The sequence below is a fragment of the Corylus avellana genome, chromosome ca8 (assembly GCF_901000735.1).
Source record: "Corylus avellana chromosome ca8, CavTom2PMs-1.0".
NCBI classification, from domain to species: Eukaryota; Viridiplantae; Streptophyta; class Magnoliopsida; order Fagales; family Betulaceae; genus Corylus; species Corylus avellana.
Window position 1 is genome coordinate 11,734,665 of NC_081548.1, and position 14,770 is coordinate 11,749,434.

A 14,770-nucleotide genomic window follows, 5' to 3' on the forward strand; every position below is an offset into this window, starting at 1 on the left:
GAGAGAGATAAATGTGGGTTAATAAAACGAAAGGTAAAAATGAATTAATTAAGAAAAATATTGTGTTTTAATAAAGAGAGAGATACTAATGCATTAAGACATTTAATTTATTAAAAAAAAAATCGTAATTTATGGTGAGAGGGATAAACGTGAGTTACTAAAAAGAAAGATCGAAAGGAATTAATTAAGGAAAAATCGTACACTTAATTCATTAAAAAAAATAGAAAAAGTAAAAACCTCTTTCAATATTTGCACGGTTCAATTATTAAAAATTATGAGTAAAAAAATTTTAAATTTTTTTTAAAAAATGGACACGTGAGTTAGTAAAAAGAGAGGTCAAAAAAAATTAATTAAGGAAAAATCGTACACTTAATTCATTAAAAAAAAATAGAAACCGAAAAACCCTTTCAATATTTACACAGTTCAATTATTAAAAATTATGAGTAAAAAAATTTAAAATTTAAACAAAATATTGTTGGTGTGAAAAAAAAATGTTATACTTTCATTTATATTATTTGTTTTCTTATTTGATTTGGACATTAATAATACTTAATTTATTGAATAATTTATGTATATAAAACTCTTGAAATATAATCAATACAATTAATTACGCTAATTAATGATCGGAAGTAAAAATAAAAAAAATGGTTCAGATATTAAAAACATAGACACTTGTCGCAATTCTAAGCATTCTATACATCAAAACTGGGCTTTTATATGGGTCAAATATAGTTTTTCCTATGGTCTATTCAGTCTACTCAACAGCTATATAACTTGGATGGTGTGGTTTTTATTTTTTTAAGACATCGACAACTATTGATCTAATGGTTATCTTTTAGTTGTATAGTATTAATATAATATTAATAATCAACTAAATAACATTACTTTTATATATGTATATAATATAAATATGCTTTAAAAAGCAATGACTTTAGAAAATCAAACCGACATCACAAACAACACCAAACCCCCTAACGATTGGCGCCAAACTAGCAACTTGCAGCTGGCCACTCACCTCCACTATGATGATAAACCTAATTGTCATCATGCACTTAGAGCCTACATAATCGTTTTAACATTTGAATCCTTAATTAGTTGCAAACACAGTTGACCTTTGCCTTTTAATATATATATATTTTTCGCTAATGACGTACCCCAGCATTCCTTTTATAAAAGTAATATCTCCTTTGTTCTATTCCCGTAGGCCATACCCATGCATGCCTTGTATAAAAGTATAGGCTAATATATATGTTTTGCAGTAGACTTTTCTGGCTAATATATATATATATATATATTCTATTGGACTCAAAAAACATTCTTAATTTAGAAAATAAGATTGAGATCACAAACACCATAAAATCCCCCCGATCGAAGCCAATATATATACCAAGGCAACTACTGCACCATCCTCTATTTGTTTCTACGCACCCATCACCCATCACCAATTTTCATCGATGCCCATCACGTATATATACCATGCATTACCAGGCCATCGATCGACCCACTCTACTATATTAGTTGATCACCATGCATGCATGCCTAGAACTGCCTCTGTTGCATGCTTAATGTTCCAAATTAACGATTTTTTTTAAAAAAAAAAAAAAAAATTAACGATTTATTTGTGCCTTCTTCTTGAAAAATTACAAATTAAAATTCTGAGATATATATTTCCGAGTAATGGTATTTAGTACTCTTTCATCCAACTGTTTTAATATCACAAACAATATTATAATATTATAAACAAGAAAAGTAAACTGCTAAAAGCAATTAATAGATATGGATGGAATCATGGAAATAAGAAAAAAGTTAACAACTTTTTGGTGGTAGGTGATTATGTCATGTGAAGAAACATCCATTACTTCCATTCAAGAAAAGTGAATGCATTCAACCTTAAATTTGTATGCATTCAACCTTAAAATTATGCATTCAACCTTAAATTTGTACCACGGTACTTTCAACGTCAGCTTTACTGGAAAATCTGTATATATATTATATCATCTTGTAGGGAAACAAACACATACATATAAATATATTAGGAAAGATACAAATAATTAAGGTAAAACACGGAGGAACGTTCTTTTGTCGCTATGGAAATGGAGGAGGAGGAGGATATATATTCTTGGCTGGTCCACTGCCGGGTGCATGGGCTCTTCTCTCTTCACCTTTATATTTCTCATTTCTCACCATATTTATATATATTAAAAGGAAGTTAACTGTTCAAATATATATATATATATGACCCTTAATTACCATGCATGGCTTATGCACAAAAGAGGTTGTCCCCCACAGCCCCACACACGCACACACACACACATCTAAGCACCAGGTGTTCTACGAGATTTATTACATTAATTTTTTAATTTTTTTTTTTAAGATTAAAAATGTGTAGTGTCCATTATTAAGATATTATATATATAAAAAAAATAATTAATTTATTGTACTACTCACACGATGATTATGAATATATATATATATATATATATATAGTATTTAAGTGTACAACCTTTTTCTTTTTTGGTGAGTATATATTAAGTGCACTGTATAAGTACTATATCTCACATATTACAATTTCAATTCTCAATATCTTATTAAGTCTATTTTAAAATCTTTTAGATATTAAATAAGCCGTACTATATGTCAAAATTTTCTCAGAGCACCAAATAACTACAGCCCCACAAACTAGGTTTTGAATTCTTGTTTTATCTCTTTCAATTCGATAATTAATTTTATTTCTTTATCAATTCTATTTACCTTTTTGCGCTCTCTTTTCTATTTATGTCATCGTGTCTCGCTAAAACATTATTGTGAGAATGAAAAAAAGAAAGTATTTTTCTTCAATTGAGTCGGTACATTTTTTTTTTTTTGCAGGGATTCATTTCATCTAAATCCAGCCTGAATTACATTAATTGTCTGAACAAACATGCATAAACTTAAACTTTTCATTAAATTGATTTGCTTTTCAAAATTTGTTCACAAACAAATTGAACTAGATTTTTAGGTTTATCAAACATTCACTTTAAAATATTATACGTTATAATTGATTATGATTATCTTTTTATTTTTATTTTATTTTTTATTTTTTTTATTTTCTAGTCTTACGTTCAGTGAAATTAATTATTCCAGCTACTAGATGATGATCCCAATAAATTCCCATTTGAAAAAAATGAAACTTACAACTAAACTATCATTAATACTACTAAGGATCAAGAATATTGGGAACATTAAAGTGTCACCAAATTTAGGAAAGCAATTTATGAAAAGAAGCAGAATAAATAAATAACTGGCTACAAAGGATACGGCCAGACAGTCAGTACTTGAGGTGAAAAAAAGAAAGAAAAAAAGTGAGTTGAAGAAATTTACATCATATTGATCATCAATTACAAAATACCTTGCCTTGACCAATACAATCCAAACACATATATATGTAGGAAAAATCCAATTTATGAGGGTCCAAAAATGTGAATCTCGATGATTTGATCAGTTTCAAAGTTAGCAGTATATATATAGTACATGAAAATGATTTTTATAAATAGACAAAAACCATTGAATGACAACATGGGTCCATGTCCTATTATTTGAACCACTATTATATATGGAAAAACACTTGTGGGTTATGATTAATCTTAATTAACTTAATTAATGCATATATCTACAACTGTTAGGCATGCAAAACAACAGCTGCCTTATTGATGAATGTTCAGTTGTAATGAAGAGAAACCTGATGATCACATGCAATTCCATCGGGTTTGTATTCTTATTAACTCTCTTTATCGATCATTTAAGATTTTGAAACACTTTATTATTTGATACATAATGTTGCAAAGTGGCGGGGGCACCTGCTACAAATGATAGATAATGATTGACATTTAAGCTAGCTAGCTCTAGTAGTATCTTAATCAATAACATCTAATTATCTCATGCATTAATTGTTATATTGTTTCATCCGTTTTTAAATGGATATTTACATTTAAGGGTTTAAACTTTAAAGTCACCCTTTCAGTGATGTGGGGGCTATCATTTTGTAGAGATCCCACTAATAATATTGTAGCCATCGTACAACGTTACATGATAGTGAAAAGTATCGTACTATTCACACATTTCAAGTGAAGTGGCCGGCACTTAATTTGCTAATTAAGCCTGCCCATCAAGGGGAAAACTGTGTATCATAGATAACCATTGTACGTATTGATTAATGTTCAGAGATTTTTGATTTTGGAGAAAACTTTTATGAACAAATACATGCAATATATAACAATTAATGATGGGTCGTCGTCTAGGCAGTTCAGAGAGACAAGATTATCTATAAGTAGAGCTGTACAAGATACCAAGTATATATATATATATACTTTGGGATACAAAGATGTGTCGGGTTGAGCTGATTGTATGAAATAAACCAACTTTTTTACTAAGAAAATGTATTGTTTTGGTTGAATATCGAAGAGATCGATAAAAAAAAAGAAAGAAAGTATAAATTAAGTTGTTTAAGAACTGCTACAAATCAGTTCTAGAGCATATTGCAATAGAGTTTCACTCGATCCCCATGTTCCATGATTTACACAAAACTCCAGCAAGATCTTCTTCATCCATGCTTTTTTTTTTTTAAAAAAAAAAAAACAAAAAAAAATCTGGGAGTTTGGGGGTGGGGGATGGGGGCACCCCATTTTTATCCAACAACTCCAGTACAACAATATTTCTGAGTCTTTTGTATTTGACATGAAGATACATAAGAATTCAACAGCTAATTATTAAGCATCATATCATCCAATTAGATCATGTTTAAAAATTCTAGTTAGTTTGTCAATTTTATCCTCGTGATTGCCAGCTGATTGGCAATTTCATCTTAATGGGAGTTGGGTAATGAACATGGATCCAAGCTTGATATATATGTAGAATTATAAGCAGGAAGTGAAGAAATAATGGGAGGCGACAGGGATCTAGCTAGGGTCATGGAAGCACTCGACATATCTGCAAGGGGTCTTTTGGATCTATTATTACACAAAATATGAAAACGGGCCCTCCCATCCCCCCATGAGAATTGAGAAGAGTGAGCCATCCCTTTCAGCCAGCTCCGGATATTAAAATGAAATTCTCAACACAGATCCATCTCTGATACCCAATATTTCAATGGGTGCAGTAGCACTGACCCACGAATGCAGTGATGGAAAAAGTAGGTAGCAGGGGATCGAAGAGGACACCCCCACCACGTACTTCTTTCTTCCCTTTCTCTTTCTCTTTCTGTTAATAATACTTTGCATGCATTAGCAGAATTTGTTCCATTAAGTCCACTTCAAAACATGTTAACCCACCATTAATATGCTTGCATCTTGCCACCACATAAACTGTAACTGTTCTACGCCAATTAATTAAAGAGTTTATAATATTAAAAGGTGTAAAAAATATTATTATTTTTTGAAGGCAAAAAAAGAAAAAAAAAAAAAAAAAGGCATGAAATAAGGAATTTGGGTTGGTTGTTTACAAAGTCCAAAATCCAAGAAAAGGGAAAGGGCTGAGGGCAGGTGATATGTGGTTTGTAAGCTAATTTGGCAAATTAAGAAAAAAAAAAAAAAAAAAAAGATGGCGGTCATTTCTCAATTTACTGTTCACAGTGTTAGGGTTAAACCAGTTGTAAATGTGTTAGGGTTAGCTCATAGGGGGACCTAGGGTTTCAAGCTTGCCTACTTACGTACCACCCTCCTACTTCGCACGTGATCGCCACGCACCAATCGCAACACTTTTATGTGCAAAGGCATGAGCATCTTTGGCCCCACTTGACACGACAGCCACAAACGAAGAAATGACACTCCTCCTAACAGAGCGTGCAAAGAACGCGTGGGAATAGTATGCTTTTTTAGTACTTACCTTTTTATTTTATTTTTTTTTTACGGTTCCTCTCTAGGGTTTCCTTTTGCTGTCTCTCACACCATAATGGTTTGTGATAAGAACCGCACATTACTGACACTTGTAAGTCCCCCATTGGCCCCCCACTGTCACTCTCCTCACTTTCCCCCCTCTCTCTCTTTCTCTCTCTCTCTCTCTCTCTCCGGTTTTTACTTTTTTTTTTTTTTTTTCTTTCCATTATGTTTATGTGTGTATTATGTCTCAGTCTGACATGCCACGGCATGGATGATTTTAATACAACAAAGCCTCATTTCAAGGGCAAAAGATAAAAACTCTCTCTCTCTCTCTCCCCAAAGAATCGAAAACCTCTCCGGCTCTCTCTCTCTCTCTCTCTCTCTCTAGGGTTTCACCAAAGTTCGCACTCAAATTCTACGCAGGCAGCTTCGAATCCCATCCCGCAGCTGAGCGCCTCATCTTCCTCGTCGAAATCTCTTTCTTTTAGTACCATTTCTTCGCCGTGCCGTGGAGAATCGGAGACGAACAGATACGGCGTCGTCCTTGGCGGTCGCCGATTGAGTTAAAGGTGAGTTTGATGGATATAATTACTCTTTAGTCCCTTGGTTTGCAACTCAATGTTTGGTTTTGTTTTGATCGGTACGAGGTTTAGTTTGAGGTGGAGGTGGGTTATCCAAGTGATTTAGGTCATTTCACTGTGTTTATTAGTACGTCAACTCCACCCTTTACTTTGTCTTTTCCTATCTGGGTTTTGTTTTAAGGTTTAATTTCAGTGCTTTTTTGATATTTTATGTCTTTTTTTGATTGCTTTTCTCTTAATAACTACTGTTAACTGTTCTCTAGCTGTAAATTGGTAAGCAATTAAATACCATAACAATTTGTCGGTCACGTTAACTTGATGCTTTTGTGATTTGATTTCGACAAAACTAGAGGTGGGTTTGTGGGAATTATAATATTCTTGGGAAGTTGACGCAACTTTTCTTGATGTGAGGAGATGTATCCGAAACCCTAATTTGTGCTTTGTCATGATATGGGTATTGGTTTTATGATTTGCTTCCAACATTGTGTGGATGGGTCTAACTTCTTGATTTATTGGATTGTTTGGGAAGCATGAAATAAGACTGCAAACGTCTTTATACGTTTGTTTTTTGTGGAAAGGAAACCTAGGGTTTTTAATTTATTACCCAAATATGGTATGTTGTATATACCTGGAGGTTGTTATCTTATGTGCCAAATCACTGTTATATATATAGTGTTTTTAGTGTTTCTCAACATTTTCCACAATGAATATTTTCTCTTCAGTACTTTTGATTTCTTAGTGGTGTGCAAAACCCTAACATGTATGTTTGTTTGGGACTTTGCTTAAGATCTTGTCACATACCTTACAACTTTGAAGTGTGTTCATGTCTGTCAATTTCATTACTACCATACATGCATATTGTAATTCATGCATTTGATAATGATGCCACTCACTTATTAATTTTTCTTTGTGCATAGGAAATCTTGTATTTTGCATGTTGTCGGGTTATATACTCACATGGAGAGGAGTATTGTGGTGGACGGGAGTCATTGTAAGAGCAATTCCAATACTGTCTCCAAGTCTGAGGGATCGTTTATTCAGATTGACTCGATATCAATAGATCTTGTCAGTGCTAAGGATAAGGGTGATCATGCTGGAAAGTGTGAGCATTTCTCTATTCGGTAAGTCTTGATCCTAATTATGTACTGATCTTTCATATTTGTTTTAACTTCCCATATATATGGAAATGATTCAAAACCAGGTATATTCTTAATTGTGTATGAGAGAGAGAGAGAGAGAGAGAGAGATGTGATCTTCCTTATGGGAACCGCCATGTGGTTGGCATGGTTGTTATGCTGGCTGCTTGTTGGTTGGCCTGGTTGTTTTGTGCTGACCTACTTGTTTCTAATTGTTCACAAAGACTGTCTGTAAACTTACTTCTCTTCAGCATATCAATGGTTGTTCAAGTTTCAATATGTATTGTTAGAGGATTCGTAGATTTGAATTCACTAGGTCTTGTAATTTTTGTTTCAATCGAGCTACATTGTCATTTATTGGAGAGAAAGTGAAATGATTTAGTTTATATCTTTATTCACTGGGATGCTACACAGAAAGGTACTTATATAGGATATAAATATAGAACATACAAATATTTGGACTAACCAAGTGCAGCATGGAGTATCATTAAGAACTTGAATGACAGACTACTTTGTTCCTAATCCTACAGAATGATGTTTGAAATGGTACAATTTAGAGAATTGTCGGTATGGGGGCCCCGGGGGGTTGGTGGGGAGATGATTACTTCAAATCAGAAATATGTGTTGGTGAGAGAGTTACTTCCTGAAACTTAGTATCTTGTTTGTTCTATGAAGTGAATGACATGCTTCTGGTTTCTTTTTAGAAGTTTTCCTCATAAAGTTTGTCCATTTGAATGCGCAGTGGATATGTATCTGAGATTCGCAAGAAAGATTGGAAGATATGTCATCCATTTTCTTTAGAGGGTGACCAGAATGATCAGCCTCAGGAGCAAACATCTTTTCTTCCCCCTTTAGATGTTCCAAAATTCAGATGGTGGCGTTGCCAAAATTGTCTGAGTGAGGTTGCTGCTAAAGATAATGGAACAGTCTTTAAATGTTGTAGCACTAAATGTAGATCCAATAGCACTTGTTCCCATGTGGGGGCCAGTGCTGCAGTGCTTCTTTCAGGTTTCCAGCAGGTTCCCAAGCTAGTCCATAATGGAAGACCAGTACTTGAAGCCAATAATTCTAAATTGAGCAATGACGACCATCTTTTATTATGTAGTGATAAGAAAAATAAGAAGGCTGAAGTTGCACACGGCACTATTAAAGGTACAACTCAATTCAGCTCAGTTCTAATGCAATACCTTATACACTATTTAGTGTTTGGTTCATGTCCTATGTTTTCTCCAGGCCATGACGTTAGTTCAGAAGATAATGTTAAGCAGGAAGTCTCCAAACTAACAAATACTGTACCAGAAGTTAATTCAAGCATGACACAAGAACGGCACACAAAGGACACAGGTAATTTTGCTATGAATTATGAACCATACAAGCAACATTTATGTTACATATGTATCACACTAATAATGCTTCTTATTTGAAAAACAGTGGCTCTCAAATCAAAATGCAATGGGTCTATTGAATTTTTTGAGCCAGGCAGTGGGAGGCATGGAGGTTCTGATGGTAACCTCAAATGCATAGTTAAGGATTCTGCTGAACCTTTTCATACAGGAACACAAGCTTCTCCCAGTGATCAATGCATAGAGTTAACAAAAACCTGTCAGACGTTTGGGTTGGGTGGTATTGTTGATGGGGCGCCTAATGCTGTCAAAGCTCATACAAATGGACATCCTGTGCTGGAATTAGATGAGTTTGATCATGAAGCATCTGAAAGTGCTGAAGTTATGGTTGACGATCATCTAGATAAGTCAAGTTATTTTCATCGTAGAAAAACTCGAAAGGTGCGTCTGCTGACTGAGTTATTGTGTGAAAATGGTGATGCAAAGAATGATCACATTGAGACAGATAATTCTCCATCCAATAGAAACCCTGATGCATATGCAGAGTTTCATACAATTTCTGTTCCCCAAGGTCAGTTGGCCATCCAAGGAAATGTTAAAAAGGGAATGGGTCAGAATAGGAAGAGGAAGTTGCTTCAGGATGAAGAGTGGATACCTTCAGAAGTGATCCCTCCAAATTATTTGAATAAAAAAGTTCAGACATGGAAGGGAGATACAGAAGCAACTGATACAATTATGGTTAATGAATTTGAAGATGCAATTGCAGGAATGGGTTTAAAAACTGATATGAAGATCCATCCGAGAAAAAGTATAAATGATAGAAGTTCTGCTATAGGAAAGAATAAATATAAAAAGATCCAAGTTTCTGATGCATCTTTGTCATTAGCGCCACCCCAAGTAAATGTACAAAAAGAAATTCAGGACAAAATTGGAAATACAAGTAAGAGCAATTCTGCTGATATTGTTTCTTTCAGATTAGCTCACGATGGATTCACAAGCAGAGGAATGAATCCTTGTCAATTTCTTGCTCTAAGAACAGAGAGAAGACCTGATATGTGCCAGAACATGAACAAGAATCCACAAGTGGATGGAGTGGCAGCTTCTCTATTTCCCTGGACTAATGGCATGCTCAGAAATGATCCATTTACACGGAAAAATGTAGATTTCATGCAAACAGGATCTGTAACTGTTCCGTTTCAATCACCACAAGATTCATCCACTGAAAAAGGGTTGCATCTTTCAGTTAACAGCATTTTGGCTGCACAAAGATATGACACAGAATTTATTCCTCGAGTAGAAGATGGTCTACCTTCCTTATCACGTTGGCAGGATGGTACTCCCACAGTAGATCAGGTTATGAGGAAAAATATAGAGATCAACAATGTTGGAGATCCAAATATTCCATCTAGATCTCCACCAGATGCCTTTTTCAGTAAAGGAGTAAATTGCGAATACAGCACCTTTAGAATGCCTCTTCTGGATGGGATTCAAAACTGCACCTCTTGGGTTGAGGATGGGGGGTGTTCTCAAAGTCACCAAATGGTATGAATCATTCTTTCTTGTCGCTATTTGCATTGTTTTATTTCATGGGTTAATTTGCATGATTGTGTCTTTTGGAGCTGCAATTGGTTCATGAATTAATTTTTCATGTGGTCCACAATCACCCTCAATGTATGATCCATATTAGCACTGAAGCTGTTGTTCGGGATTTTTAAGCTAAATAATTATTTTTGGCTTGTTGAGTCAGGAGATGTTCTTCTTACCAGCTAAGAACATTATAAAATGGGAAGATCAACAATTCTGACTAGAGTATTGCATTAGTTAAATGCTATTAAGAGTTCAGTTCTAGTTGGCCCTGTCTTTTCATGAACAAAGTCTCATCAAATTGATCTCAAATATTATGGAGGGAACCAACCCGTTTCCCCTTTCCCCTTTATCCCTCCCTCTATCCAAAGAAACTTTGCCAGCCGCTGCAGCTGTTCTTCGATGAGTGAGCCACCTCTTGCTTAATTGAATAGAACCTTAATCAGCCAAACTCAGCAACTTGATCAATGAAGAATCTACAACACTCATTCGCAAACAGGACTTCAAGCTATGCCACAAGGAGATATGGGACCATGGGACACTTGAAGTTGGCTTGCTTAAAGATGCTCCACCTCAAGAAGAAGTTGAAAGTGGCCAGACCATAAATGAATAAGAAATGAGAATAAAAATTCTGATATTGGTGTCTGTCTGAATGTGCTTTGCTCATGTCCATTTAAATCATGCACAATGATTAGGTACTTGTCATTGCAATATAGAAGGGCACTGTGGTAGAAATAATTGAGGTTAAATTGTGATTTGATTTCACTTTTAAAATAACTGACACCTCCCAAAACAAAGAAGATTTTGCTTTTCTTTGCTCTTCCTCCATTTGATATATAGTTTAAATGTTATGGCACTTGTAGTGCAAACCTTGCAAGTACCTTAACCAAGATATTATATTGCATGTTATGTCTTCAGGTAATGATTTTTTTTCCTTTTTATTTCTCTTTTCTGTAAAGTAAAGGAAATCAAGTCATTTCACCTAGTTGAGAACACCTATGAACTTCATGCTTAATAGGAAATTATCAATCTTCTGTGTTTTGTCTAAATGGTCGTTACCTTTATAATGCAGACCCCAATTTCCTTATTTATTTGTTACAGATCCAAACCAAAAGCTTAAGTTAATAGGTAGAATGGCCCAACAAGTGCATATCTTCAGCACACATCCACACAGCCCCGGTGACTTGACCGAAATGAAGGCAAAGAGGGTCTGGCACGTGGAGTGCAAATAAGAAATAAATCAGACGTTGCTACCATGTTAAATCATTCAACCCAAAAGCTCAAGCTAGCAGTTGAAGAGTCCCAACAAGTTCATTTGCTTATAACCAAGCACACACGCAACCAATTTTGGATTCCTTGGCATTATGAACCAGCTTATAACCAAGTACACACCCAACCAATCATCTTTAAACAACTCCATTATATCAGATACAATACAAGTTCATAGAACTTTTAAGACATTGCATGTGGTGGTCATCACCAAATAATTTGCTTACTGTATCTTAGCCTGCATAAGCTAATTTATGCTTACAGATGATTATCCATTCTCTCTAATGATATTTCATATAGAGCAATGTTTAGAGTGATAAATAGGATCAGTTTGTGCATAACCTAAATGTTAACTTGTCATGTTGTAAATGTTTGCATAAGTCTCATATTTATATACTTGTGTGAGTAAATGCTTCTCACCTTTATGGTCATTCTGTTCATCTTTGTGTCTATAACTGATATGATGAAATGCTTCAGAGTAAGGTTTTTTTTTGTATAAAATATATAATTACTTATATATTTTTTTGCAGGATTATTCTGGGGTGAGCAACATTGAAAAAACTATTAAAGCTCTGGAACATTCAACTGTTGGGAAGAAACATAGTAACCAAAAAGCTGACAAGGTTTCTGAGCAGGGAGCTTTAGATGACATACCCATGGAAATTGTTGAGCTCATGGCAAAAAATCAGTATGAGAGGTGTCTTCATGATGCTGAAAATAAGAAACACCTGTTGGAAACAACAAATAATACAAGAAATGTTCAGATGACGGATTGTACTAATACATATGGTAATGGGGAGTTGAGACTATTACAGGGGGAAATTACTCGGAAGCGAAAATCTCAGCCAAGGAACGGGAGGAATGGCATAATCACTAAAGACAAAAATGTGGGACCTACCAAACAGAAGTCGGTTGATTACTTTTCTCAAATCGATAGAAACCACATGAATGTGAGCTACCTGGATCAAACTCAGACGCCTACAGGGTTTAGGTCTTTTGCTCAGTCCCAAAAGAAGCCATCAAGTGGAGTCCAATTTTCTGCTAGCAGTTCCAGCAGACACAGTAGTGGTCAGAATTGCAAATGGAATGGGGCTATGGTGGGGCACGGGCCTTCTCATGCTAGTTTGCAGGCCTTGGGAGGATGTAACACACACCAGACAGTTCCACAACGTAGTGAAGCAGCAGTTCATCTTTGGTCAACCTTGAATCCTAATCAAATGCACTTTGGCTATAAAATGCCTCAAAAGGGTGTAACTCAGTCTACTAACATAGATATGCTTTCACACTGTCCCGATTCACTGCATATGGGGAATATGAACAGCGATAATGGTATGAAGTTTTTGAATTTAAATCCTACCAGCCTTGATAAGCACAATATGAACTGTGGGTCTGAAACTTTCAGCCGAACTAATGCAGAGTATCCATTGGCTTGCAAACATAATGGAATTGGGCTTCCTCAAAATTTGATGGGGTCGTTAGATCTCTATTCTAATGAAACCATACCTGCAATGCATTTGCTCAGCCTCATGGATCCAGGGATGCGGTCAGGGCCTACCTTCAATATGAGTGGAACACCAGAGTTCCCTAAGAGACCTTCCTTTCCTCATGATCATAAATCTGAGTTTCCCAGGATGGAGATTGGAACATATAAGACCACGGATTCCATGAAACCGCCATCATCTAACTATTGTGCTAAAAGTCACTTTTCTGAGAAGTCCCATGGCTGTTTTCATTGCACTCAAACAGTTTGTGCACCTGCTTCTTCATTTCAACAAAATAAAGGTCTCCAAAGGGCTACTAATTTTACTGGCCAAGTTGCCTTGAAGTCTCAAGAGAAAGACAAGACAAAAAGTTCTAATCCACCCACGAAGAACAGAGGTCATAGATCCGAAAATTTTGTATTCCCCAGTAGTAGTTTAGGCACAAATCATGGAGCTGTTCCTGTCCATAGTGTGCAGAAAAGGTTCTTCCTTGGTGCATCTGATTCTATATTGCCATATCACAGAATGGAGAATTCAACTCTACATCCGAAAAACACTTCTGTGTCTGAAATGTGCAGTATTAACATGAATCCGGCTGATTTTTGCATGCCAAGAAAAGGAAGTATATACATGATTAGAGGTGAAGATCTAAAATTTGGAAAGGTGGTTCCTTCTCAAAGCAGGCCTGGCTTAGTTAATTTGGATGGGCGCAAGCGGCATAGGAAGCACAGTACTGTAAAAGCACGTTTACAACATTGAATTCTGTGACAGAGTTCCCAAAATTCATACCGGTAGTTCCTTAAAACCTACTTATTATCTTCCTCGTTAACTTCTTTGAGCTGACACTGTAGGTGCATTTTTTTTTTTATTTTTTCATTAGCTAATTCTTTTCTGGATATTATTGGTTGTAGTGATTTTTCTTTTTTCTTTTAATTGCATCAGGTGAAGCCTTAAATGTCTTGGCAGCTGCTGTAAATTGAGAATTTCTTTTTTGAGGATTTTGCAGTCGTATATTTTCACAGAGCTGATTGTTGATGATGTACTTGGCATTTTCCATGTCCAAAGCTAAGCTGTGAAAGCCATGCTGATGCAAATTAAGGCCTGTATATAAAGTACATATATCCCCGCAAGTCCTCTACAAAGTTTATAATGTATGAGATGTTGTATGTTGGTGTGAGTCACAAGGTTATGTATAATCATCCTCAAGATTGCCCTTTAGTTTTAGGAAGGGTTCACTTTCTTACTTGTGTTTCAATTCAACCTCTGCCCCAATATCAATGTCCAAGTAGTAGGAGTGGAAACGAATAGATAGTATGAAGATAACCCCAAGGGGTTATCATCACTTATCAATTAATTACTTGTTATTCATAGTAAGGAGAGAATGTGTCGCTTATGAGAATGAGTCATGGGAATACGACTTATCATAAGATATAATGGACTACACATTTTCTTATGTACAATTTCATGACTATGTTTACTATATTTAGCAAGTTTTGTGCGAGTATAAAGGGGGTTTTGCGATTA

General features: G+C 35.2%; 1 protein-coding gene across 1 annotated transcript; it reads left to right on the forward strand.

Moving 5' to 3' along the window:
- The first annotated feature begins 6,180 nt into the window (after positions 1 to 6,180).
- LOC132189912 (protein EMBRYONIC FLOWER 1) lies at positions 6,181 to 14,770 on the forward strand. Its single transcript, XM_059604749.1, has 7 exons — positions 6,181 to 6,421; positions 7,351 to 7,554; positions 8,312 to 8,721; positions 8,803 to 8,913; positions 9,001 to 10,454; positions 12,296 to 14,037; positions 14,189 to 14,770. The coding sequence occupies exons 2-6, from the start codon at positions 7,391 to 7,393 to the stop codon at positions 14,003 to 14,005; spliced, it is 3,849 nt and encodes a 1,282-aa protein (XP_059460732.1). The 5' UTR covers positions 6,181 to 6,421; positions 7,351 to 7,390; the 3' UTR covers positions 14,006 to 14,037; positions 14,189 to 14,770.

What these genes read in the sequence shown, in the direction of transcription:
- LOC132189912 (XM_059604749.1), top strand. Translation starts at nt 7,391, where the DNA reads ATGGAGAGGAGTATTGTGGTGGACGGGAGTCATTGTAAGAGCAATTCC. An exon ending in TGTGAGCATTTCTCTATTCG is followed by an intron (nt 7,555 to 8,311) that starts GTAAGTCTTGAT and finishes TTGAATGCGCAG; the next exon opens with TGGATATGTATCTGAGATTC. An exon ending in TGCACACGGCACTATTAAAG is followed by an intron (nt 8,722 to 8,802) that starts GTACAACTCAAT and finishes TGTTTTCTCCAG; the next exon opens with GCCATGACGTTAGTTCAGAA.